This window comes from Sorghum bicolor, chromosome 6 (genome assembly GCF_000003195.3).
Source record: "Sorghum bicolor cultivar BTx623 chromosome 6, Sorghum_bicolor_NCBIv3, whole genome shotgun sequence".
NCBI lineage: Eukaryota > Viridiplantae > Streptophyta > Magnoliopsida > Poales > Poaceae > Sorghum > Sorghum bicolor.
This window is the reverse complement of record NC_012875.2, coordinates 45903285-45927855: the sequence shown is the minus strand read 5'-3', so window position 1 is coordinate 45927855 and position 24571 is coordinate 45903285. Positions and strand designations below refer to the sequence as shown.

Genomic DNA, 24571 nt, shown 5'->3' with positions numbered 1-24571 from the left:
TTCGTGCTGCATGTAATAAAGCGACCGACGTCTAAAGCACCTCTTTAAAGATCTTATCAATTAAAGCCTTGTTTAGTTCACCCAAAAACTAAAAACTTTTTAAGATTTCTCGTCACATCGAATCTTGCGGCACATGCATGAAGCATTAAATATAGATGAAAACAAAAACTAATTGCATAGTTTATCTGTAAATCGCGAGACGTATCTTTTAAACCCAGTTACTCTATGATTGCACAATGTTTGTCAAATAAAAATAAACGTGCTACAGTGTCAAAATTCAAAAACTTTTTGAATATAAACAAGGCAAGCTAGTGAACCGGATTAAAACTTGGGAGAGATAAAGATGCCTTGCGGTATACCTGTAGATGGGCACTGTATTTTTTTTCCCACACCAAAAATCTCAGAACCAAATCCATAAACACAGAATTTTCCTCACCAAGATCAAAAACTTCACCACCCGTTGAACTAGCTCGTGTACTGCTTGGCCTTGGCCGTTGCTAGCTACTCGATGCTTTCGATGGCCTTATTTAGATATGATCGGATTCATCTCAATTCACATGTGTTGAGGCGAATTCGGGTGTAATTTAGACCCTGTTTGGTTGGTTTAGCTTTTACAAAAACTGTTATGGGCTATGACTTTTGTAAAAGCTATTGTGGGATGGATCATTGAATGTTTGGTTGAGCTACTATGACTTTTGAAAAAGTTTCCATCACTGACTAGTGGGCCTCATATGTCATATGCAGAAAGGTTCTTCCTCTTCCTCTCGCTAGAGCTCGACGCGCCAGGATGGCCATGTTTGCTGGGGTAGGTTGTGCTTGCCACCCGCACCCGCGGGGAAGGTGGCCACAGATGGGATGCGCGTGGGTTGTCTTCTCCAATAAGGATGGCAACGGGGCAGATTTGGATCGAGTGAAGTCTCTGTGCACCCGAACCCGAAACCGTACCGAACACCGATTCGGGTGGTAACCGATCCCCAAAACAAAACCCGCGGATACCCAAAACCCGAATGGATACCCGAAACCCGCTTTCTATAGCAAAATAGTAATAGTAATAAGGACTTTTTATAAACATATAATGATATATATACACACATATTTATATGTATAAACAAGAGATAATAAAAAATAAATATTTTTATGAGTTAGCTTAGAATAAATTTGATAATCTAAGTAAACAAGTTATTATTAGCATAATATAAAATATGAAATTTAATTCAAATGATTTATTTTGGATATCCATGGGTGGAAAACCAAACCCGAAACCGAATCTGATAGGTTTCGGGGCCCCGAACCTGAAAACCGTGTGTTATTCTAAACCCAAACCCACGAGAAGCGGAACCTGCGGATATCCGATCCGAAACCACCCCGCTGCCATCCTTATTCTCCAACCTCAACGTCTGAGGGGATGTGCCTGCGTTGGTGCAGCTCAATCGCCAAAGGGAGGTCATCCACGACAACAAAGCTCAAGCGCAATGGCGGGGCTCACGCTCATGTTGGCGGAGCCAGGCCGTGGAGTTGGAGTTTGCCTGCAATGGGGAAGGGGCTCGCCGGATGGAGACACAATTGAGGAGGGGGCTCACCGGATGGATCGAGGGCCCGAGACGCACCTGCGCTCGCTAGAGCCATGATGCGTCATCAGGGATGCGCCGGGGCAGAGGGCGTCATCGGGATGCGCACACGCCGTAGCCTAGCAGATTCTGCGTCGTTGTAGGGAAGGGCAGAGGCCCACGCGTGAAAGCCCAAGTTTGGTTTTGGTAATTAATGACACCAAGTTGCTAATGCCTTGTGTTTAAGTGATTTGAGTTAGGCATAGCAACACATGTGATGAAGGTGCATGGTGGCATGGAAAGGTGGCCACACGATCACAAAAGGATGAAGCATGAAGTGGAGATCATGGTGATAGACGAGGAGCAAAGTTATCAAGGCAAAGGTATAAACATAGGGTTTTACTTTTGCCGGTCTAAGATGAATAGAGAAGTGATTGACCGGGTTTAGGATAGATAGCCGACTATCAAGAGGGGAAATCATGGTCATCTCTCGAATCAAGTGCTACTAGGTCTACATCTTGAGCATATGCATTAGGATCTAGTAAAGTGCTAACTTAACTCCTTTGGTGAAAATGTTTGTGAAAAGCTAACACACATGCACCTTGGTGGTGGACACTTGTTGGTGTTAGCACATTTGCAAAGGAGGTGGAGTTCCTAGGGTTGAGAGGGGTGTGGGTTCGGCGGGATTCGGCGCTTTTGAGAAAAATAAGAGTATATTTTCTATTGCGCCGATGAGAAATTTGGTGAAGTCGCGGGAGTGTTTTCTCACTGAGAAACACTCACCGGACGCTAGGTGCGGAGGCACCGGACGCTGGCCTCAGAGTCCGGTGTTCTGTCAGAGCTTGACTCTGCTAGGGTTGAGCACCGGACGCACTCTGGTAGCGTCCGGTGGTAAGCGTCCGGTGTGAGGGGTTTTTGCAACCCTCTCTGCGCACGAGTCCGGTGAGCACCGGACCGTCCGGTGTGGACTTGCAGAGCGTCCGGTGTGTTGCAGGTAGCCGTTAGAAACTGACGCGCGAGATTCAAGTTCGACACGTGGCCAACTCCAGTGCACCGGACGCAGGGAGTCGAGCGTCCGGTGCTCACTTGGTAGCGTCCGGTGCCCCCGTTTTTAGCCCAGTGAAAAACAGCCAACGGCTAGTTCTTTGAGGTGGCTTATAAATAGTTGGTGGCCGGCTTTGGGGGGTTCTTTCTTGCACTTTTGAATACTTGAGGCATACTTTGAGCTAGAGAACACTCCCTCCACTCATCTCCTTGCTTGATTGCTAATCCTAGTGAGATTGAGTGAGATTCAAGTGCATTGCTTTGAGAGTTGCATTTAGTGGCACTTGATTCTTGAGTTTGCTGCGGATTTCTTGTTACTCTTGGGTGTTTCCCGACGCCCTAGACGGCTTGGAGCAGCGGTGGTGTTGAGCTCGTGATTGGAGATTGTTTCGAGCCTCACCAAGTGATTTGTGAGGGGTTCTTGAGCCTTCCCCGCGGGAGATCGCAATTGGCTACTCTAGTGGATTGCTCGTGGCTTGGAGGATCCCCATCTTGTGAGTGGATGTGCGGCACCCGCTGAGGGTTTGGCTTTGGATTGCCAATTAGCTCGTGATCCATCAAGTGGGTGTATCGCCACAACGAGGAGTAGCTTGCCGGGAAGCAAGTGAACCTCGGTAAAAATCTTGTGTCATCTCTTACCGAGGATTCTCTTGTGATTGTGAGTGATTGATTGGATATATTTCTACTCTACAACGTCGGTATAACAATCACTCCCCTCTCCTTTACCTTTGTATATACCTTGCTAGTTGTGTAGCTTGTTTAGCTTAGCTTTCTTGTTTAGGAGTGTAGCAAGCTTCTAGTTGTGCTTTCTTGTTGTAACTAGTGTTTAGCTTTCTTGCTAGACTTGTGTAGGTGGCTTGCATAGCTTAGTTGTGCTAGTGCTAGAATAGCTTCGCCTTTTGTTTTACTAATCAATTTGTCTAGTTGAAGTTTGTAGAATTTTTAAATAGGCTATTCACCCTCCCCTCTAGCCATTTGGACCTTACAACGCCACCGCAGGAAGGTTATGCCACAGGGGACGACAGAGGTTCACGCCGCCGCCAGTATGGAGCTTGGTCAGGAGCGCTCCGTTGAGTGAGGAGGCTGCCGATAGAGCTCACGCCAGCAAGCGGCGGGCGAAGGACACTGAGCGGCATGGTAGTGAGAAAAGTCGCAATGCTGTGGACGAGAGAATATATCGTGGGTAGAATAGGAAAGAAAAAATGAGTTGTATCTATGTAACCAGTGGCTAGTGGGTAATTTTTAGTCCCAAAAGGAGTTGAAAGTAAGAGAGAGGTTGCTTTCAATTTTATACTAGAGTAAAAACAACTTTTGATCTAAAGCAGGTCGGGCTTTTGAACCTTTTGGTTGAGCTTTTGACTTTTGGATTGATGTCAATCCAAAGGCCTTGTTTAGTTCTCAAAAAAATTTGTAAAATTTTTCAGATTCCCCGTCACATCGAATCTTTAGACGCATGCATGGAGTATTAAATATAGACGAAAATAAAAACTAATTGCACAGTTGAGTCGAAATTCATGATTGGACAATATTTACCACAAACAAACGAAAGTGCTACACTGTCGATTTCCCAATTTTTTTGGAACTAAACAAGGCCTATATTTAAATAAGGCATTAGTGGAAATTTATCCTGAATCATATAGCTTTCCTATATATTTGGATTGTTTCTTATGATATTCTTTATACGATCATTGTGAAATTTCCATGTTCCAAACGTGCCATAAGCATCATTAAGAAAAACAGTAGTTATCAGTCGTAGGTAGCCTAATACGTGTCCTCAGGAATTCAGAAATTTGCAGCCTGAGAGTGATAAGATGCCATGCTTTACCAACGCAACGTTGCATTTTTTTAAAAATAATGAAACAAGATTCTGGCCTCTACACTTTAAGGTCTTGTTTAGATGTGCATATACTCAATCTACATGTGTTAAAGTGAACTGGAGTAAAACTAAACTAAGTTTTATTTCAATTTACTCCAACCATATAAATTGAAGTAGATACATATATATCAAACAAGGTCTAAAAAGATGTAACACAGCTAATTCATTTGATCAAGAGTACTTAAGCTCGATCAGCTCTCTCAAAACAGAACAAAAAAAACCAGGTTCAAACAAAAAGAATAATTTAAAGTCCATAGAAAACTAGCGTAATGCACACAAGAAATTAAATTGCATTGTCCGTATTCTAGCTGGCTTTGGGAAGGGCATGCGCATTGTCAACATTGCAGGAACAGATATAACTATCTCCATAAATTAATCATAAACCTTATAGGAAAAAGGTGTACTTAATAAGTGGGAGGAGTTAGATGGTGCAGTCATGGTGGGTCAGCGTATAAAGAATAGTGGTGGCAAATGGTCCTCCATACAAGCATATGTACTTAGCCTAGGGTGGTCTCAACTATCCTAGAGGACCATCACATGATTATTTTTGAGACGTTGTGACTATCCAAGATTTTTGGAATTGATTTTAAGTCCCCGACTTAATATAGGTGTTTGTATTTTTCTAAATTTATTTCAGGATTTAACGACATTATGTTTTTAGTAGTAGACGACGTCCTCATCGACAACGAGGCGTCCGTATAATGACTTCGTGAATTTTAAAAATCTGCAGGTTTAATCCTTCGATGCTTATAAAGGTAGGATTTATGTACCTACGTTCGTTCAGATGAGTGTGCGTATGTTGTTCGTGTCTGTGTACCGTATAATTGGAAAAAATAAAGTACTTAACGTGAATCTTACTCTCTTTATTTTTGGCTAGTCATGGGCTCCATTCAGACGCTTACGTGAGGACTCGAGCCCAAGAGCATGCCGAGGGAGGTTATCACTCGTCCAATGGTCCAATTAGCCCAAACTGGAAATGGGCCTGCTAGTGTATTATTGATCGGGAAGAAGTCCACTTTAGCTCCCTCAACTTTCGTAAAAATTTGTTTTTCATCCCTAAACTTTAAAACTAGGTAAAATATATCCCTCAAATTTTGAAACCATGCATATTACGTCCCTGACATGGTTATGAGCGGTTTTGAAGGCAGTTTTGTCTTTTTCATTTTTATTTATTTTGGCTGAATATTTGTAAAATTATATTAAATCACATAAAATTCATAAAATAGTAAATTTGATTTTGTTGGACTCAAGATAAGTAGATCTATATAGTGAACATATAATATTATAGTATGCTTTAGTACAGAATTTTTATTGTAGTTTTAGAACTGTTTTTTCTATAATTAATTAGAATAATTCATAGCTATAGTTTGTATGGTCCAATTGTGGTGAATTTTTTATGTTAGACTAATTATTATATGTTTAAACTATGGTAAAAAAATTCATACTCATTAGATCATGTATAACTTAGTTATAGATTTATTATAATTTAACAAGCATAAACCTAAATAAATTTATAACTAAGTAATACATGATTCAATGAGTATAAATTTTTTTACTATAACTCAAACATAGAATAATTAGCTCACCATATAAATTTCATCACAATTAGACCATAGAAAATGTAGCTATAATTAGTCTAATGAATTATAGAAAAACATAGATCTAAAGATGCATAAAAAAATTGTACTAGAACATACTATATTATATATTCAATGTGTAGATCTACTGATCTGAAGTCCAACGAAATTGAGTTTTCTATTTTATGATTTTTATGTCTATGATTTTTCAATAAAAAATCAACCAAAATAAATAAAAAGAAAAAGGTAAAACCGCTTTCAAAACCAGGTCAAGGATGTAATGTGCATGGTTTAAAAGTTGAGGGATGTATTTTGTCCGATTTTAGAGTTTAGAGATGAAAATCAGACTTTCGCGAAAGTTGAGACGACTTTTTCCCTATCGATCGTGGCTGATGACGCGACAGAGCAACACGGAGAGAGATGCGAGATTAAGTGCACATTTGATAGAGTTTCAGGCGTAAGAACATTTCCAATACTGATTCTCTTTATTATAAAAAAATCTAAAAAATTATAATTACTTTATGAAACTATTTGGCTAACCCGTTGGATTCTCAATTAGAACTCGAGTTAGTAGAAATCATGTTTTAGTTGTTTCTCTATATCCCTAAAAAATGAAAATCATTCCCAAATAATTATCTAATAAACATTTCTCTCTTTATGGCAAGAACAACTCTAACAGTTTGGCTACTCTTGTTTTGGGACTATTTGTTTATTTTAGAATTTGTATAGTAAAATGTACTTTATCCATCCTAAATTATAAGTCATTCAAAGAATCTTGGATGGTCAAAACATCTCAAGTTTGACCAAACTTATATGATAAGATAATAATATTTATGATACCAACTAAGTATCATTAGGTTTTTTATTAATTATATTTTCATAGTATATCTATTTGGTATCATAAATTTTTGTATTTTTTCTATAATTTTGGTCAAACTTGAAATGCTTTGACTTTCCAAGATTCTTAGAATGACTTATAATTTGGGATGGAGGGAGTAGACTCTAATAGATATGCTATCTAGTTTTATAAAATAGGAAACTAGCTATACCTTGATTTTGGGTCACCATATAAAATAAACCATAGATGCTAGCTTCTGAAAATGAAAAATAGCAAAGTTATTGTCGACCTTTTTTTAGGAGTTTTCCATTTTACAAAATAGGTAACTATGAAACTATGAAATTTGGGCTAGTAATTTTAGCTAAATTGTTGGAATCGCTCTAACAACGATTGTAACGCCGTAACTGAGAGTCCATTCGCTTATTTTATAAGTCATATTTTTTCGTCAGTTAATAATATATATTTTATAATAAATCAGTGAATAGTACTTTCAACTATAGTTTTTTAGACCATTAAATAGGTAATAGGTTTCGAGAATCTAAAATATTTCTCACTATAATTGTATAGGAGTACGTAAATGATGGATGAATAAAAGCATCCCAACCGTTTTGCATAATTGGTTTGGCAAATAAAGGAGTTTGACAAGTCTCAAAAAAATATGGCAAATATAAAAAGAGGCAATCTCCAATGGTTTGGCATTAATCACTTGGCAAAAAAGAAAATCATGGACCCACACAATTTTTTGCCGAGGCCTTGTTTAGTTCACCCTGAAAACCAAAAAGTTTTCAAGATTCCCCGTCACATCGAATCTTGTGACACATGCATGAAACATTAAATATAGACGAAAACAAAAACTAATTACACAGTTTAGCTGTAAATCACGAGACGAATCTTTTGATCCTAGTTAGTCCATAATTGGATAATATTTGTCACAAACAAACGAAAGTGCTACAGTACCGAAAACTTTTCACTTTTCGGAACTAAACAAGGCCCGAGCTTTTCTCCTCCCCGCGCGTCGGGTGAATGTTCGCGGCAAATCTATTTCCGCCGAGGCGCTGAGGTCGCGGCGTTTGTGCATGGCCGCTCGGAGTTTGGCGGCTGGAGTTTTTGTCCGGCAAAAAACGATCCAAAGGGCATCCATGGAGTATCTGGCATTGATGGAAGACTGATAGACAAAAACACAAACAATTGGGAGGACATTGATGGAGTACCTGGTGTTGATGGACGATCGATGAGCAGTTCGCAGGAAAGTCTGGCGGCGGGATGTCGCCAAACTCGCGCGACCTAAACCCGTAGCCGCGCGCGGACTTCGCGCTAGTTTCCCAATGCCAAGTGTGAACAGGCTTGACATATATGTCAATTCTTCCCCTCTTTTTGCCAAGTTAATAAAATTGTAAAGTCTAAATGCTAAATCGTTGGATAGATATTTTTAAGATTTTTTTGCAAATACGTGAACGTAAAGCCTATTTGAAGAAGGTTGGGATAAGACGAGAGATGCCGAACGAAGAGAGAACACGGCCTATTTCCCGCCTCAGCGGGTTCTCTTGCTGGGCCAGATGCTCCAAGCCGCACAAAATATCTCGCTGCCGAGCTCAGATTCGCGAATGTGGTCCCGCTTTTTGATACTGAAATTGCTACGGCAACCCCGCAATCCATCGCTCCATGCTTGCTTTTATTTATCCCATTAGTTTAGATCTGCATGAAGAGTATATTGACAATTGAATATTGTCGATGAGTCTACAAGTTACACCTCTACCAAGCGTTCTTCTAGTAAGGTATTTATACATTTGTAGATAGATTAGTGTGAAGATTTCTTAAGTGCTCGCGTCCATAGTATACAATGAAACATTGTTATGCATAGTCCAAAATCCAAACGTTATCACTAAGCATGACAACATATGAATTATGCATTTTTTCAAAAACAAATGCTAAAAAGTGTCTTAAATTTGAATTGTTTTAAGGATATTAAAAATATTAGAAGAGAATCATATGGGTTCCGCTCTGAACAAAGTAACAATCTTGATTCCCACCACTACCATGAAACTCCCACTCACTAGGCTGCCTTTCTTTTGTCTAGCCTCACCTCAAACTATGCAAGATTAGGTATCATTCTTTATTGTTTTTCTCTAGTGGAGTAAGGGAAGGGGTTTTGCGCTTAGATTTCATTGGAAAGGAGGTGTCACAAAGTGTGTCATCAAAGGAGTGTGAGGGGGAATTGCATGCATTCAGAAATAACCTCTATTTTGTGGATGTGGATCATCATTTTTTTCCACCAAGGTTACAAGGTAAGGTAATATATGGGAACAAATGCTCGACAAATAACTCGTCGATGAATAACCGTTGACTAGGAAGGATATAGTTGTTTTCAATCCCAAACAAACAAGAGGATGCGTCATAGGACTGTCTCCCTAGGGAATAAAAAAGGATTGTCTTCATAACTCAAATATAAATCTATAATTTCCCATAGAGTAGCACTTGAGAGTATGAAAACAATAGATGATATCTATCTTTCGAGTGTGATGAGTCATATGTCCTGCAAGATTTTTTTGTGATAAAGATTAGAGTGAATACACTCTCTATTTATGTTTTTGCTGAGGCACGTCTAATTCTAGGCCAAGACAGGAGATTCTGTAGCAAGAGATAAGATGCTACATTTTACTCCGTGTTGTCATGCACTTGAGAGCATGTACAATAATGTAGACAACTATCTATGATAATCTATGTTAGTCATATATACAACAATAGACAAGACACTATATGAATTGCCTAGGAGCAATCTAAAAGCATCCAATTGTTGAATGACATGTGTTCATATACAATAGATGATACATGCTAAATATTAGGTGCTGCAACTCCACGCCAAATCACTACAAAAAGTCCACATCCAACCTCTCATTGAGCGAATAGTGCAAAGGTTGCCCAGACGGAAAGGGCGATTGTTGAACAAAGTGGGATGCCTCACCCTAGTCACTTTCGTCCTCTCCTCCATGCTGACCTACCACCTTACAGTGTTTCCCCTAGCATGGGTCACAATAAAAATTGATAAAATCAAGAGATCGTTCCTTTGAAAGGGGGAGATAATGCCAATGGTGGACACTGCTTGGTCAAGTGGCCGACATTCACCATACCCAAAGATTTAGGAGGCATGGGAGTGCCTGACCTTGATAAATTTGGAAGAGCTCTCTGGTTACGCTGGCTTTGGCAAGAATGGGTGGAGGATTCCAAGTCATGGCTAGGCTTTGAACTCCCTTGTAGTGATGTGGATCGCCTCCTTTTCAACGCTTCAATTAGAATTACTCTGGGTGATGTGCAAAGACTCGCTTACCATAATAGGCTCGATGGTGAAGCTCCAAGGTACCTAACCCCAAACCTATTCCGGCTTGTTTCAAGAAAGAACCGAATGGTACAACATGAATTCAACAACGATTGGGTGCGTTCGCTAAGGGGAAGGATTACCTCCACTGTCCACATTGAAGAATTTGTGTCCCTTTGGATATGGATTCAAGACGTGCATCTGCAGCATAATGTCCGAGACTTAGCCATCTAGCGTTGGACCCCAAAAGGGGTTTACTCCACCCGTTTAGCTTACCAAATTCAATTCAAAGGGTCATTCAGATTCTTCCGTTCTGTCCTGATTTGGAAAGCACAGGTAGAAAACAAACGCAAATTCTTTGCCTAGGTTCTAATACAAGACAAATCTCACAGCCTAAAACCTACAAAAGAGAGGATGACCACATGATGAGCACTGTGTCCATTTCAATGGCCCCTAGAAACCGTCCTACATCTTTGCTTGTGCTGCCCTTTTGCAAAGGCGGTTTGAGACCAAATTCTCTCTTGGGAGAACTTCAATGCTGCTGGCGCAGCCTCAGGGCGACCCGGTGCAGATCAAAGCGTGGTGGGAAGAGGCAGCAAAAAAGTGCCAATCGCTGAACGCAGACGGCTCAATGGGGGCAGTAATCTACACATTTTGGAATATTTGGAAAGAGAGAAATATGTGAATTTTTAATAATACCTTAGAAACAGTGTCACAGGTGGCCACAAGAATCAAAGAGGACATAGAGCAGAGGAGGAGGGCCTTCGCTTTCGCTTAGTATCTTTTGTCTTTGCCCCTGCGGAAAGGGTTTTCTTTGTTCCCCGGTTCCTTAATACCCTTTTCAGAATGTTCTCTTGCCTGTACATAAATTCTTTTTCTCTAACTTAATTGAAAAGCAGAGCTCCTGCCATTACTTTCAAAATATATATATACCCCCTTTACATTTTGAATACCCACCCTAAAAATCCTAGGCAGGTAGTCAGCAATACTGGTCATCAATAGCTGCCATATTGGTACGTCTAACATTTTGGTTCCTAAACAGGACAGCAACATGCCTCGTTGCGCAAATCCCAGCTGCAGTATCCTTTCATCGCTAAGACACCCAGAAGTCCTCAACAATTACGTCTAGATCCAAATCACAAAGCCAAACGGCAAAGGCCGGCAACACAACAGGGACTCTGCACACAACTAATTACACAATAACTCACGCCCTTATCTGCAAAAAGGCAATATAAAGTAACGCAAAACCGCCTCCGGTTAAAAATACCGAAAGCATCACGCGATCGAGAGAAAAACACAAACCGAAAAACCTCGTCTACATTCACATCTAGGCGGCCCCTCCTCCTCGCTCCGATCCAGCTCGCCGGCGGCCATGTCGCAGCCGGCGGCGACGGTGGCCGCGGCGGCGCAGCCGCAGGGTCGCGGCCCCGCGGGGCGCCAGGGCGGCGGCGGCGGCCTGGGGCAGAACATCGCCGGCATCGTGCGGATGGCGGTGTTCTGGTACTTCGCGGCCAAGTTCTTCGGGCCCAAGCGCCCACCCGCGGACCCCGGGATGCTCATGTCCAACCTCTTCCAGAAGGGCGAGCCAATGGTGAGAACTCCCTCAGCCATCTCGGGAAATTTTGGTTTGAAGATGCGTCTTAGGTCTGTTGCGGTTTTCTCGTCAGTGGGTTTAGGTTCTGTAGTGCAGGTAATTCGGTTGTGTGCTCTGATGATGCTAAGGTAGTTTTAGGATTTAGTCTGGCCTTTCCTTTGGTTGCTCTGATCCGGAAGTTGTAGTTGTTAGGGCCTTAGGGGCACTCATGGTTGCTATTCGCAAGAGGAATTGACTACTTAGCGGATGCAGAAGCGTTTGGGAGATATTTTCGGTCACGTCATATTGGTGCTCTGCGTCATCAACATCTTTTTTTATTGTGAGAAAAAGGATAGTGCTTTGGGCGTGTTAATTGGATCTCAGGAGGCTAAGCTGATTGTTGTTAATGATTTTTTTCAGAAATAGTATAAACACTAGGAATTTTGTGAACTTTGGTCATGTCATGCTGCTGCTGAATTCAGCAAGTTGTGTGAACATGTAGGTATGGTTCTATTGTCGACTTTGTGTTTTGAATTGTTGTAGTGTTTAAGCTAGGGTTTTGACTTTGAATAATCTGTTCAGGATGGAAGTGGTTGTTCGACATGCTTATTCTGGAGTCGAAATATCTCCTAGTTAGTTGTTTAAATTAAGTTTGGTGGGTTCAAGGTTGGTTGTTGGATTCTGTGTTCATTATAATGCTGAATGTGGAAAAATATTGAGAATGTTATCAAACATTCATCCTGTTCTTGGGAAGTAATTTTCTGGTATTTTGCATCAACTACAAGTTGAAGATGATACTCGTAATTTATGTCCGCAATTGAAGAGATTACCTTGTTCTACACATGATCAAGTTGATTATTCTGTATGCTTGTTGTTTATCGTATTCTCTGATGAAATCCTAAAATAGATGTCGATTAAATGCTGAATGTGTTTCAAAGATCAAGAGATCACTTACTTTCGATGTGCTTCACTGGCTTCATCTTTTTGGTAAAAATCTGTGCACCATGCATTTGTATTTCCCTTGATGGTATGTGATGAATCATATGAAATGAGATGAAGAGGGGCATTATGGATATTTCTAATGCAGAGATGACGTAGAAGTCTATCAAACTCTGTAATTGTACTATTTGGCTTTTCTGCAGAGTTCATTCTTTAAGCCTTCCCTAGGTCAGTAGTCATTTTTGAATTGCTAAAGACCAATTGCATGGTGGCTATGCTGCTGCAGGATATGTGGATGTATTTGTCAGAGAACGAGAAGTTCAACGATTTTGCTAATGAGGATGCACTTATTTGGCATGAGTCCAACATACCATATGCAGTCTGGGGACCTACCAGTACTAGAACACGATCATTAACATACTATCCTTCAGAGGTAGGCTACTAATTGCAGTAACATTAAACATTATTTCCCGCAACTATGGTCTATTTGTTTTGAATTCTGTGTATGTGCTGTTACAGACTCTCAAGCATAATGGCTCTTTGTATGCTCATGTTTACTTTGCCCGCTCGGGTTACCCTGTGGACCCTACAGATCCAGAATATGAGCAGAAATCTGCATTTGGGAGGACACATCGTATGTGTTATTGTTTTCCAGAATGATCTTCCTTTATACGATCTTGTGTACGTATGTAATACTGATTACATTACATTGCACCTGTCATTTAGCTGTTGTGGCATTCTTGCCGAAATCAAAAGCTGGTAAAAAGAAGAGCTTGCTTGGAGATTCAGAAGAGCTTGAAGAGCAAGCACCACCTAAGGTTATTATTTTCATCCTTTGTAGCTCAGTATGTGAACTACCAACTTATGGTATTGCTTGTATCTTCCAAGCTAACAAAATCCTTATTCGATCCGCAGGAGAATAAAGAATTTGAGGATAAAGATGAGGGTCCTACTGAATATATATCTTATTGGAAACCAAATGTAACAATAAATCTTGTTGAAGACTTCACACGGTATTCGCAAAATCAAGCTCTGTTTCTAAGTTTGATTATGTTCCTTTCAATATGTTGCGACATTGGCACATGATTTGTACTTCTAACCCTGCCCTTTTTGACAGCTTCAAATAATAGCTATTAATCATTTTACCTTGCCTTGTTAGTTGCCATGAAATACTAAATTGGACCTATGCCTCATTGATACTCCTGTTAGTTGCCAGTTGGTGACAAAACACTTTATGAGTTTCCAGTGTAACATTTATTTTAAACAAGATCGATATTATTATAATGAATCAGAATGGCTGAATCAAGAGTTTGTATAACCTATGAACTTTTATGAGGGCCACTTACAACCCTCACCCAATTTGATATGAAAACTGTTTGCATCATATGGCAATCACAAGCTGATACTGCTAAGCCTAAATGATATTATGTTTAAATTCAAGGTTCTGCTAATCTGCTCTGGTTATATTAACATGTAGATGAAATGACATGAGTTTTTCCTCCTATGAGCTTTAGGTTTTGCGACACATCCACTTTTAGTATATGCCTTTTCTTGATCATACGACAACACTTTGTTGTTGGTGTTGTTGTATAGCATCAGCTTTGCTGTTTATGCTTCCTCTTTCTTCTGTACATCCTCTCTACGTTATGTGTCCTTTTTGCTCTGTACATCCTCTCTACGTATGATTGACATTGCCCCATTCATACTTTACAGATATCCCAACAATAATGTACCTCCCAACGTTGCTCCATGTATCCTTCAACTGTAACAGATAGTAACATATATTGTTTTTTGTTTTGTGACAGTTCCACTTTTACACTTACAACATACATATACTTCACATTTAGTTGTGGTTACTGGCTTACTGTTTTTTTTTCTTCAAAAATTGCGCTGTTCAAATCCAATTATGCTGAAAGCCTGGAATATAGAAAAGTTACATGCTTTTGGCGAGAATGGTTTTGGTTTTCCTTTACAATAGATTGACAGATCTGAATGTGGATCCAGCTACGGGCGATTATTATCCTACAGTATTCTTCAATGAGTTTTGGCTACTGAGGGATAAATTAATAGCGCTTAATGAGACTGTGGAGGAATTGCCTTTAAACCTTGAAGTTGGTCCTATTAGCATGACCAAGTGGCAGTTGTTTTTACAGATTGAGCAGTCCTTCCAGGTTCATCGTAGTTATGGAAGTATGCTTGAAGGCGAGGCTGATGAACTCAAGGTATACAAGCGTGTATACTCAAAAGTGCATTTAGTTAAACACAACATTTATGGATATGTTGGGACCAACTCCTTTGCAGTCTTTCATCCTGTAAATTATGTACTTGTATTTTGTATTCTTGAGATGTGGTTTCTGTCTGATGACTCTTTTCTTATATTTGTATTGCAGAGGGTTTTCCTTGAAGGAAATCCTTATCTTCTTGGATTGACTATGGTTGTTTCTCTATTACATTCTCTGTTTGATTTCCTGGCCTTCAAAAATGGTATGTACAACATATAGTTTTTTCTAATAGAATAGTAAGATGTGTTATGCATCAATAACAAGTTATTTCAAACATCTTTTTATATCTTTGTTTTCAGATATCCAGTTCTGGAACAAGAACAAGTCCATGGAAGGTTTATCGGCAAAATCTGTGGTTCTGAATTTTGTGTGTCAACTAGTTGTTTTCCTGTACCTTCTTGACAATGACACTTCATGGATGATCCTTGCTAGCTCTGGAATTGGTGTGTGCATTGAATTTTGGAAAATCGGAAAGGCGATGCATATTGAGGTAAAAACTGCATCACTCTTACCCCTTGTATTTATTGTGCAAAGTAGACCTTGTGTTTTTCACTTGAAATTTAAATATTTTTACCAATCGTAATCAAGGTCATAAACATATGAACGATTTCTAGTGTTAGTTATCACTGTGAATTTTTTATTTGCCCCATTATTGTTCAATTACAGTACCAGTTAGTGTGTCATGCTGCATTTCCAAGTGTGCAGTTTTACTTCATGCTTAACTACTGTCACCATTGACCCCTTGATGTGTTTTGATATACAGATTGTTGAATTTTTCATGTGTCTACTTTGTGATAACTTGTTCTTTGTTGGTACAGATATATACTCCATCCCAAATTCTAAGACGTTTGACTTTTTTGACCCCAAGTTTGACCACTCGTCTTATTCAAAAAATTTGTGCAAATATAGCCAAATTTAAGTCATTCTTCAAGAACCTTTATTAATAAACCAAGCCACGACAAAAGAAGTAATATTTTGCACAATTTTTTGAATAAGATGAGTGGTCAAACTTGTTGTCAAAAAAGTCAAACGCCTTATAATTTGGGATGGATTGAGTATATATTTCTTCTATATGATGAGATTGTTGATCTAGAATAGAATTATACTTGATAGTTTAATTACACTAAATGAAAGATTTCTTTCATGGTGTGCAGGTCGATAGAAGTGGAAAAATTCCCATGTTGAGGTTCCGAGACCGCGAATCATATGCACAGAATAAGACCAAAGAGTACGATGCCATTGCAATGAAGTACCTTACCTATGTTCTTTTCCTACTTGTGATCGGTTTCTCTATCTATTCACTTAAGTATGAAAAGCACAAGAGCTGGTACTCATGGATACTTTCTTCCATGACAAGTTGTGTGTACATGTTTGGTAAGCAACTATTCCACTCTCTTACCAGTTTATTTGATGTGATAATCTGTGTTAGTTGTAGAGCTTATATAATTAAACCTTCCATTTTTCAGGTTTCATTATGATGTGCCCCCAATTATTTATCAACTACAAGCTGAAGTCTGTTGCTCATATGCCATGGAGACAAATGACCTACAAGTTCCTCAACACTATAATTGATGACCTTTTTGCATTTGTCATTAAAATGCCAATGCTTCATCGTCTCTCAGTTTTCAGAGATGGTAAGATGAACTCTCACTTTTTTGGGTCAAATAACTGCTGGTTATAGCAGGGAAACCATCCTATTCTTTGGACATGTCATTCATTTTTAATCTTTTTGTAGACTTGTAATTGACTGCTCTCTGACTTATGTCTGCAGATGTTATCTTCTTGATATACCTCTATCAGAGGTGGAAATATCCGGTTGACAAGAAGCGTGTCAATGAGTTTGGCTTCGGAGGCGAGGACGAACCGGCAGCCCAGGGGGCTCTGGAAGGAAGTGCAGCCCAGCCAACGGAGGCTGAGGCCGAGGACAAGAAAACCAAGTGATCTCCAATCTTTGGATCATCCAAATATAGCACACCTCTCAGCAACACCTGCCCTCCCAGCTGGCATGAAATTTCTTTGCTGAACTGAATGCTGGACTCTTGCGGTCTTGCCTTACTGAGATGCTGACCATAAGATAAGATGTGTAACAGGGGACACAATAGTCTTTGCCTAGGGCAGCGGGCGAACAGACACACTATCACAATTACGTTTCCAGTTTGTCTTTTAGCAGCCATTACTAGGTGATATGCTTGGTTGATTGGTTTTTGTACAATTTTGTGCATTTTATTAAAAAAATACATAATTGGTTGTTCGTAGTTTCATAATGACATGCTTTGCTCTAATAATGTTGCAACGAGTCCACTAGTGAGTGCACTGGTGCCGTTACCTCACAAGAAACAGTTGGATCTCTGCCGAACCAAAATTTGATTCATTGTTAGCTTGAGGAGAATCATTTTAGGTGAAGCCGCTGTACATGGAATATCAGAAACCTAGTTATCTGTTTTGAACTAGAGGAAACATTTCTCTCTGTTTTGAACCTGAACTAGAAAGAAAAACATTTCTCTGTTTCGAACTAGGAAGGAGAATCACCCTATTTACTTGTGCTAAGCGAGATTTATGATTCAGCCGGGGAATGGAGGATTTGTTTGGATCTCTACCAAACGCACGGGTCGTTCCTCGGATTCACCTGTGTGGGCAAAAAAACCCAGACAAACCTGATTTACCTGAGAAGAGTCACAATCAGTTTCTCTCTCGTAATGACTGCACCAGAGTGAACCTGCACCGTCGATGTGGACCCGGACTGAGAACGAATCGACGAATTATAGCACCAATGCACTATGGTGGACGACGGGGATTTGTGGTGAAGTGACACATATGCCTTGCTTGTGCGATCTGCTTTGACACTTGACTTCTCGAGTGAGACCCATTGGTTAACGTGGTGGTGCGAGTGCAAAAGCGAATTTAGCAGCCCTGGATACAGTGAGATTCACTCACTGGGCTCGGAGTTACTTCAGCTGCAGAAGAAAAGATTTCCGAGAAGCTTGTTCTAGACACCTGCATCTGCATGATTGATTTCAAACCTCGCATGATGTTCTGCACTGACAGCTTAAAAAAAAGGTCAGGACGATTTGGATCAAAGATTCGGCACGAACGGGCCGGGGTGATGCCATGCCACCCGTGATGCATGCATGAGCATGATGGCCTCGATCGACGACGCTGGGTCGCGCCCGCCCATGCCCCGCTGCCGCTCCGTCCTCGGACATGCCGACGCGGCCTCCTCCCCCTCCGCATCGCAGGCAGGTCGCGCATGGTTCCCAACTCCCATCGACGAAATTCGCCGGGAGTGCCCGGTCCTGTTCGACGAAGGTGCAGTGCACCCACTGCCCCCGATGCGCAATGTCTGCCAGTGCCAGAGATTCAGAGGGACGTTGGGGGGGGGGGGGGGGGGTACTAACGGCAGATATTACGCGATCGTGAGCATCAGCGAGATCTCTTATCGTTTCTACGCGGGGGCTCAATCTCAATGGGGGGACGGATTGATTGCATGGAGCATGGTAACCAGAAAATGTGCTGTCACCACGAGAAACTTTCGGAGGCACCCACCCACCTCGTACGTTCCTGGATTCAGTCACATACATGCATTGTTCATGTGATTTGATGTTTTGGATGTATTTTAGACGTTTCTGTATCGACCCCGCCAGGCAGCAGCATTGAGAAATGAGATCCTCTGCAGTCGGTGGGAGTGGGACTGATGCTGCTGCTTATCAGATGATCAGATCCACATGCCCACTGACCCACCAGCATTTGGAACCTCTTTTCCAAAGGACACACCAACATGATCCATAGCACGCAAATAAAATCGGCATGAGCGATCAATCTAAAAGATCGAAGCCCTAGCCTTCTCTCTTAGTAGCACTAACTATCGCTCAGGAAGTACAACCAGTTAGCTCCGCCGTTGTAGCCGGCGCACTGTGTTTCTCTTTTTGTTGACCGTCGTGCCTTTGGCCCGGGCTGTAACTTTTCAAAACTCTCTGCTACTTAATGAGACACGTGCAGCGCATGTTTTCAAAAAAAAAAATCTAAAAGATCGAATAGATTCGCCGCTGAAGACTGAGAAAAAAGCCGCAAACTGTGAAACCCAAGATACTGCGAGCTTTCACGAAATGATGATACGAAAGAAAAAAAATAATCGATGTTATTCCTTCAGTTAAAATATATAGGTCATTTTGTTTTTTTCTCGAGAATGGTCATTTCCACACTCGTACGATTTAGTGGTGCAACATGCACACCGTAGTCGTGGCCATACGATTTAGGTTCCCGCTCTCCCCTGTGGCCATGCGACCCATCTCCGACGGGCGTGCAGGTGCTCCCTCGCTTGACCGCAGCATCATCTCTAACTCTGGCGGGCTTCTCTCTCTTCTTCTCCAATTCTGACGGACTTAGAAGGGACCCGCGGGAGGTAGACTGGCTAGGCCGTGAGGACGATGGATGGAGTAGGACGACATTAGGGTTCTGGCGGTGTAGAAGGCAATCGGGTAGGGTTAGGACAGGGACGCCCATGACCATGGCGGCGGCGGAAGGGGGGAGAGGCAAAGGAGGAGGTCCTGTGGGTGGTGGGCAGTGACGGAGGTGAGGACAAAGAGGAAGGTGAGGTCGAGGGACAGGGCCAAAAAGGTGGACGTGATCGGTGGCGAGGGAGTCACTGGCTGGACGACGATCGGGAAAGGCAGAGGGCGAGGATAAGTTTGCGTCAAGGAGAATGGAAGTGGAGGAGGAAGGTGAGCAAACAGAGTAGCGCGCCTGGCGCGTGCTAGTAAAGTCCAACTTTTTGTCTTAGAGGGTGTTTAGTTCCCCATAGAATCCAAAATGCAAAATGTTAATTACTTTGGAGTGATAAAATACAAAATGTCAAAATTTTTAGAATCATGTTTAGTTACATCTGAAATACAGAATTTATTGCCCTCATGATAGACTCTTTTTTTGGTTTTTTTGTCTCTTAAGGCCAAAATCCAAAATAGAGAATAACTATCTTTTTTATCAAAAAGTTTGCATGTTGTTTAGTTTCATTTGCAAAATGATAGACCAAAACCCAATTTTTTTTGAGAAAAAAGGGAAACTAAATACCCCCTTGGAAAAACCAAAAGTGGCCTATAATTTGAGCGGTATTACGTAGTCCCGAAATGCTTTCTTCTACAAGTTGAAACGAAATGTTCAGATTCCAGCAGCTCTGGATGGACCTGAGGCGTCAACGGATAACGGATTCAACAATGCTGCACCCGGCCCTAGCCCACTGCTGCCACCGCGTAGGCGTCAAATCCGGAAATCCATCCTGAGATCTCACTGTTCGCCCGTCAAATGCCGGATTCCTTCGCCACCACCAACAGTACCACACACTGGTTTCTTCGTTGCTCGCAAAAGATGACAGGCAGGCAAGGCCTGCAGAAGGCAAAATCAGGGCGCCGATGAAAACCACAAGTGGGCTCCGAAAGCCCTCAACAACCTCAACCTTTCATGGCAGTCAGTCCATGATCCATTCAGCTCTCCAAGTCCACATTCTCATGCCAGGTTTGGAAAATTCCTGTGCCATGGCGGAAAGGAGGAGAGACTTTGCCCTTCCAGCACTAGCATTCTGTAGCAGCGACCCTCATAATCCCTTAGCTATATTTTTGAAATGTAGGCGAGTGCGCGCGTGCATGAGTGTTGCATTTTGCGCCCTGTTTTTGTCTAGATTCGGAAGATGCAAAAGAAGCGATCAAAACTGAAAGATCAGATCACGAGATTTTCAGTAGTACGAGTACATTGCAATGTCTGTGGATATGGGGTGTGAATGTTGGTTGTGCCCTGGCCACTGAGCATCAAGGAAATGGAATTTCCTTTTTCTTAAGATATGCAACGTCTTTTGCCTTTTGGTTTTGTTTTATGTGGACATGAAGGAACCACCGATGACTCCAAACCTTAACATCTCCAATAAAGTAATGGTTCGGGGCCGGGCGTGCAAGAATCCGTAGCTACCTAATCTATCTATTACAGTCGTCGGTGGCAAACCGAGAGCACTTCCAGTGATCAAGAGGTCAAAAATGCTGCTCTCTTTATGAACATTCCTTTTTGTGAGGTCTTGTTTAATTTTTGGTTTTGAGTGCCGTAGCATTTTTATTTTTATTTGACAATTATTGTCCAATTATAAACTAACTAGATTTAAAAGATTTATCTCGCGATTTTTTTTGACAGGAACAGTAGGGGAATCCCCTATCTATATTTTTTGTATTTCAATTGAATGAAGGAATGCACTGTATAAAAAGAAAAAAGCAAAACAGAAAAAATTACAAGGCCTATAGGCCCAAAAAAAAAGGGAAAAGAAGTCTAAGACTCAAAGGAAACTGTCTCTCCAGACTGTTAGTGGAACCCTTCTCTTTTTATTGACTGTGCAATTAGTTTTTGTTTTCACATATATTTAATGCTTCATGCATGTGCCATAAGATCTGATGTGACAAAAATTTAATTTTTTTTTGGTTTTTGAGGTAAACTAAACAAGGCCTAGAAAATGCTACCTGCCTGTGCTAGCTAACCAGAGCATAGCAAGCGAGACAGACCCCAATATGCAACTGCAAATGCTCCTTTCGACGTGGACTCCTTTGGAATGCATTCTCTGATTAATTCTTCAGAGCTTTTCTTGTGAAGCGAACAGTTTCCTTTGACAAATGGACTGTCGGCAGGTGCAGAAATGACAGTGTGGAGCGGAAGCTTTGAGAAATTTTCTTCACATTTCTTGAAGGAGTCAGCCTCCTGTCCGGCTGTCCCCTGCTACTAATGTGGCTGTTTTTGTCACTGCTTTAGGCCTTGTTTAGTTCCGAAAACTGAAAAGTTTTCGGAACCGTAGCACTTTCGTTTGTTTGTGGTAAATATTATCCAATCATAGACTAACTAAGGTCAAAAGATTTGTCTCGCGATTTACAGTCAAACTGTGTGATTAGTTTTTATTTTCGTCTATATTTAATGCTTCATGCATGTGCCGCAAGATTCGATGTGACAGGAAATCTTGAAAACTTTTTGGATTTCGGGGTTAACTAAACAATGCCTTACTTGACTTTCTGATCCCATTGGAGTGCTCGTGCGGTTCCCAAAAGCTTGCAATCTTCTTGTGGTTTGTTGATGGCCACCTTTGCTAGTTCCTTTTCATATATTTTGTGTAAAGATACGTTTTAGTGTTACCTACTTTTTACCACCTTGTGAAACCCGTGACATGGGTAATTGACCCTCGGTGCCCAAGCAAACGAAGAAAGCACGTTAATGCGTGACAGTAAAATAACCACCGCCGCACTATAAACTAAGCAAAGTAAATAAGCTCCTTTTTTAGGAATGCTACGTTAATTCAAATTAAATTCCCGTACGAAATGTATAAAAGTTATTAGACGACTAACATCTCGGACGTGGAACAATATATGCAGCTCCATCTGCGTCTTATCTTTTTTCTCGAATACATCTGCGTCTTATCTTACTGTTACTAATATAATAATTAGATATTCGTTTTAAAACCTCCGCGTTAATTCTCATGAAACACATAGTGCCAAAGTGCCACCTTACTGTTACTAGTATAAGATGATTTAGGCCTTGTTTAGTTCCTAACAAATTTTACAAAATTTCTCAGATTCCCCGTCACATCAAATCTTTAGACGTATGTATGGAGTATTAAATATAGACGAAAATAAAAACTAATTGCACAGTTTGGTCGAAATCGACGAAACGAATCTTTTGAGTCTAGTTAGTCCAGTTGGTTGGACGGCGAGGCCCTAAGACATCTAGCGCCCCACTTGTTCGAGCTAGTCAAAAGGTAAAACAGGTCGTCAAGCTTGAACTTCAAAACAATAGTTGGCTTCGATCACTAAGCGGCCGAATCACCACCGTTGTCCAAGTTGAAGAATTTGTCTCCCTGTGGGTCAGAATCCAAAACAACCACCTCACACCGGGCGTACGGGACTCCATTGTTTGGAGATGGACAGCTGACAGCACTTACTCCACCACATCAGCTTACAAATACAATTCAAAAGTTCCTATGGGGGCTTCCGGAGCAACCTCATCTGGAAGGCTCATGCAGAAAAAAAAAGTGTAAAGTGTTCGTTTGGATTCTGGTGAGAGGAAAAATCCTCACGGCGGATAACGTGTAGAAGAGAGGATGGCCACATCAAGACCACTGCGCTTTGTGCAATGGTCCGCTTGAGACAGGACTGCACATGGCACTACTCTGCCCATTCGCTAAAGTAGTATGGAGCCTTATTCTACAATGGGAGCACTTCGATGCCTAATTGATCCTACCATCTTAGGATCCAGCCCTTTTAAGCTCATGGTGGGAAGAGGCCGAAACCAAGATAACAAAGGGGGAAAGAAATCATTTCAATGGTATGATGATCTTTACATTCTGGAGTATTTTGAAGGAGAGGAACAAAAGAATTTTCAACAATGACTACGAATCGGCAATGCAAGTGGCTACAAGGATCAAAGAGGATATTGAGCAAAAGAAGAGAGCATTAACTTGGAGGGGGTAGTCTGTAAACAAAACATGTAACTGTTTCTTTTTTTCCCTCCAAGACCATCTGTACATAAACTTCTTTTTTCCTCTCTTAATTGAAAGGCAGAGCTCCTGCCATTGCGTTAAAAAAAAAGACAATATTTGTCAAATACGAACGAAAGTGCTACAATGTCGATTTCCTTTTCAGAACTACAAGAAAGTGCCGGTACACCCTGCCACGCGTCAACTTCCAACCTTAAATTCCTTCCCCCACTAGCACCTGCCCTCTTCCTCACTTGACAAGCTTGACCCACATGCAAATGCCCTGGATGCTAAACATAGTGCGGCATGCATGAAGAGGTCCAAGAACTGAGATCAATGACGACCTACACATCTGTTTTTTTCTGGCGTCGGCAATATTATGAGTAGTCTAAGGCCCTGTTTGGTTCCACCTACTAAATTTTAGCTAGCTAAACTTTAGTCACTTTAGTAGCTAAAGTTCTAAACACATTGACTAAAAGAAGCTAAAATAGTTTAGTTCTATTAGTTACCCAAAAGTAACTAAAATAATTTTATCTAGCTAAAATTTAGCAAGAGGAACCAAACAGCCCCTAAGTCTCGCAGCTGATAGACAAAACCCAATGAATCCAGGCTTAATTTGCTCAGGTTTATTTGAGACGATGGAATATTAATTATTATGATGTGGCACACCTTTGACTTGTGTGCACCCCACGATATTATCGATTCCACATCCATGCATATGGCTTGGGTGCACCCCCACTGTTGTCCTCGTCACGGCTATATCGAGCTACTGCCTCGCTCCTCATCGATCGTCCCCGTGCACCGTATAACTTATTGCCACCATTAGGACGACATGATTATTGCCACGCACGCGCAACAGTAACCAGCAATACCAACGCGCAAAATGAGCCAGAGATCGAGATGCCATGCATCTCTTTCGTCTCATCATCCCGTACATGATTGGCTGGTAATCCCACGGTGCGCAGTCCCGTGTTTTCGTGGCCGAAACCACACCCGTCCGTCCGCCTTTTGCCCGACGCGACGTCGCGTGCCCTGTCACCGCGTTTGCGTTTTTTTTTTTGGGTCGTGGCCGACGACTCGTTGTAAAACAAACGGAA

The 24571-nt window shown here is 41.3% G+C and overlaps 1 protein-coding gene across 1 annotated transcript; it reads left to right on the top strand.

Moving 5' to 3' along the window:
* On the top strand, positions 11490-17274 carry LOC8080340 (CLPTM1-like membrane protein cnrB). Its single transcript, XM_002447847.2, has 12 exons — positions 11490-11786; positions 12994-13140; positions 13227-13341; positions 13434-13525; positions 13623-13720; positions 14421-14458; positions 14694-14929; positions 15098-15191; positions 15289-15479; positions 16144-16363; positions 16456-16623; positions 16761-17274. Exons 1-12 carry the CDS (start codon positions 11568-11570, stop codon positions 16928-16930), a joined length of 1788 nt encoding a protein of 595 aa, XP_002447892.1. The 5' UTR covers positions 11490-11567; the 3' UTR covers positions 16931-17274.

Excerpts from the sequence above, each read along its gene's own strand:
- LOC8080340 (XM_002447847.2), top strand. The coding sequence starts at position 11,568 with ATGTCGCAGCCGGCGGCGACGGTGGCCGCGGCGGCGCAGCCGCAGGGT. Across the intron at positions 11,787-12,993 it reads TCCAGAAGGGCGAGCCAATG|GATATGTGGATGTATTTGTC; the intron begins GTGAGAACTCCC and ends ATGCTGCTGCAG. Across the intron at positions 16,624-16,760 it reads TCTCTCAGTTTTCAGAGATG|ATGTTATCTTCTTGATATAC; the intron begins GTAAGATGAACT and ends TTATGTCTGCAG.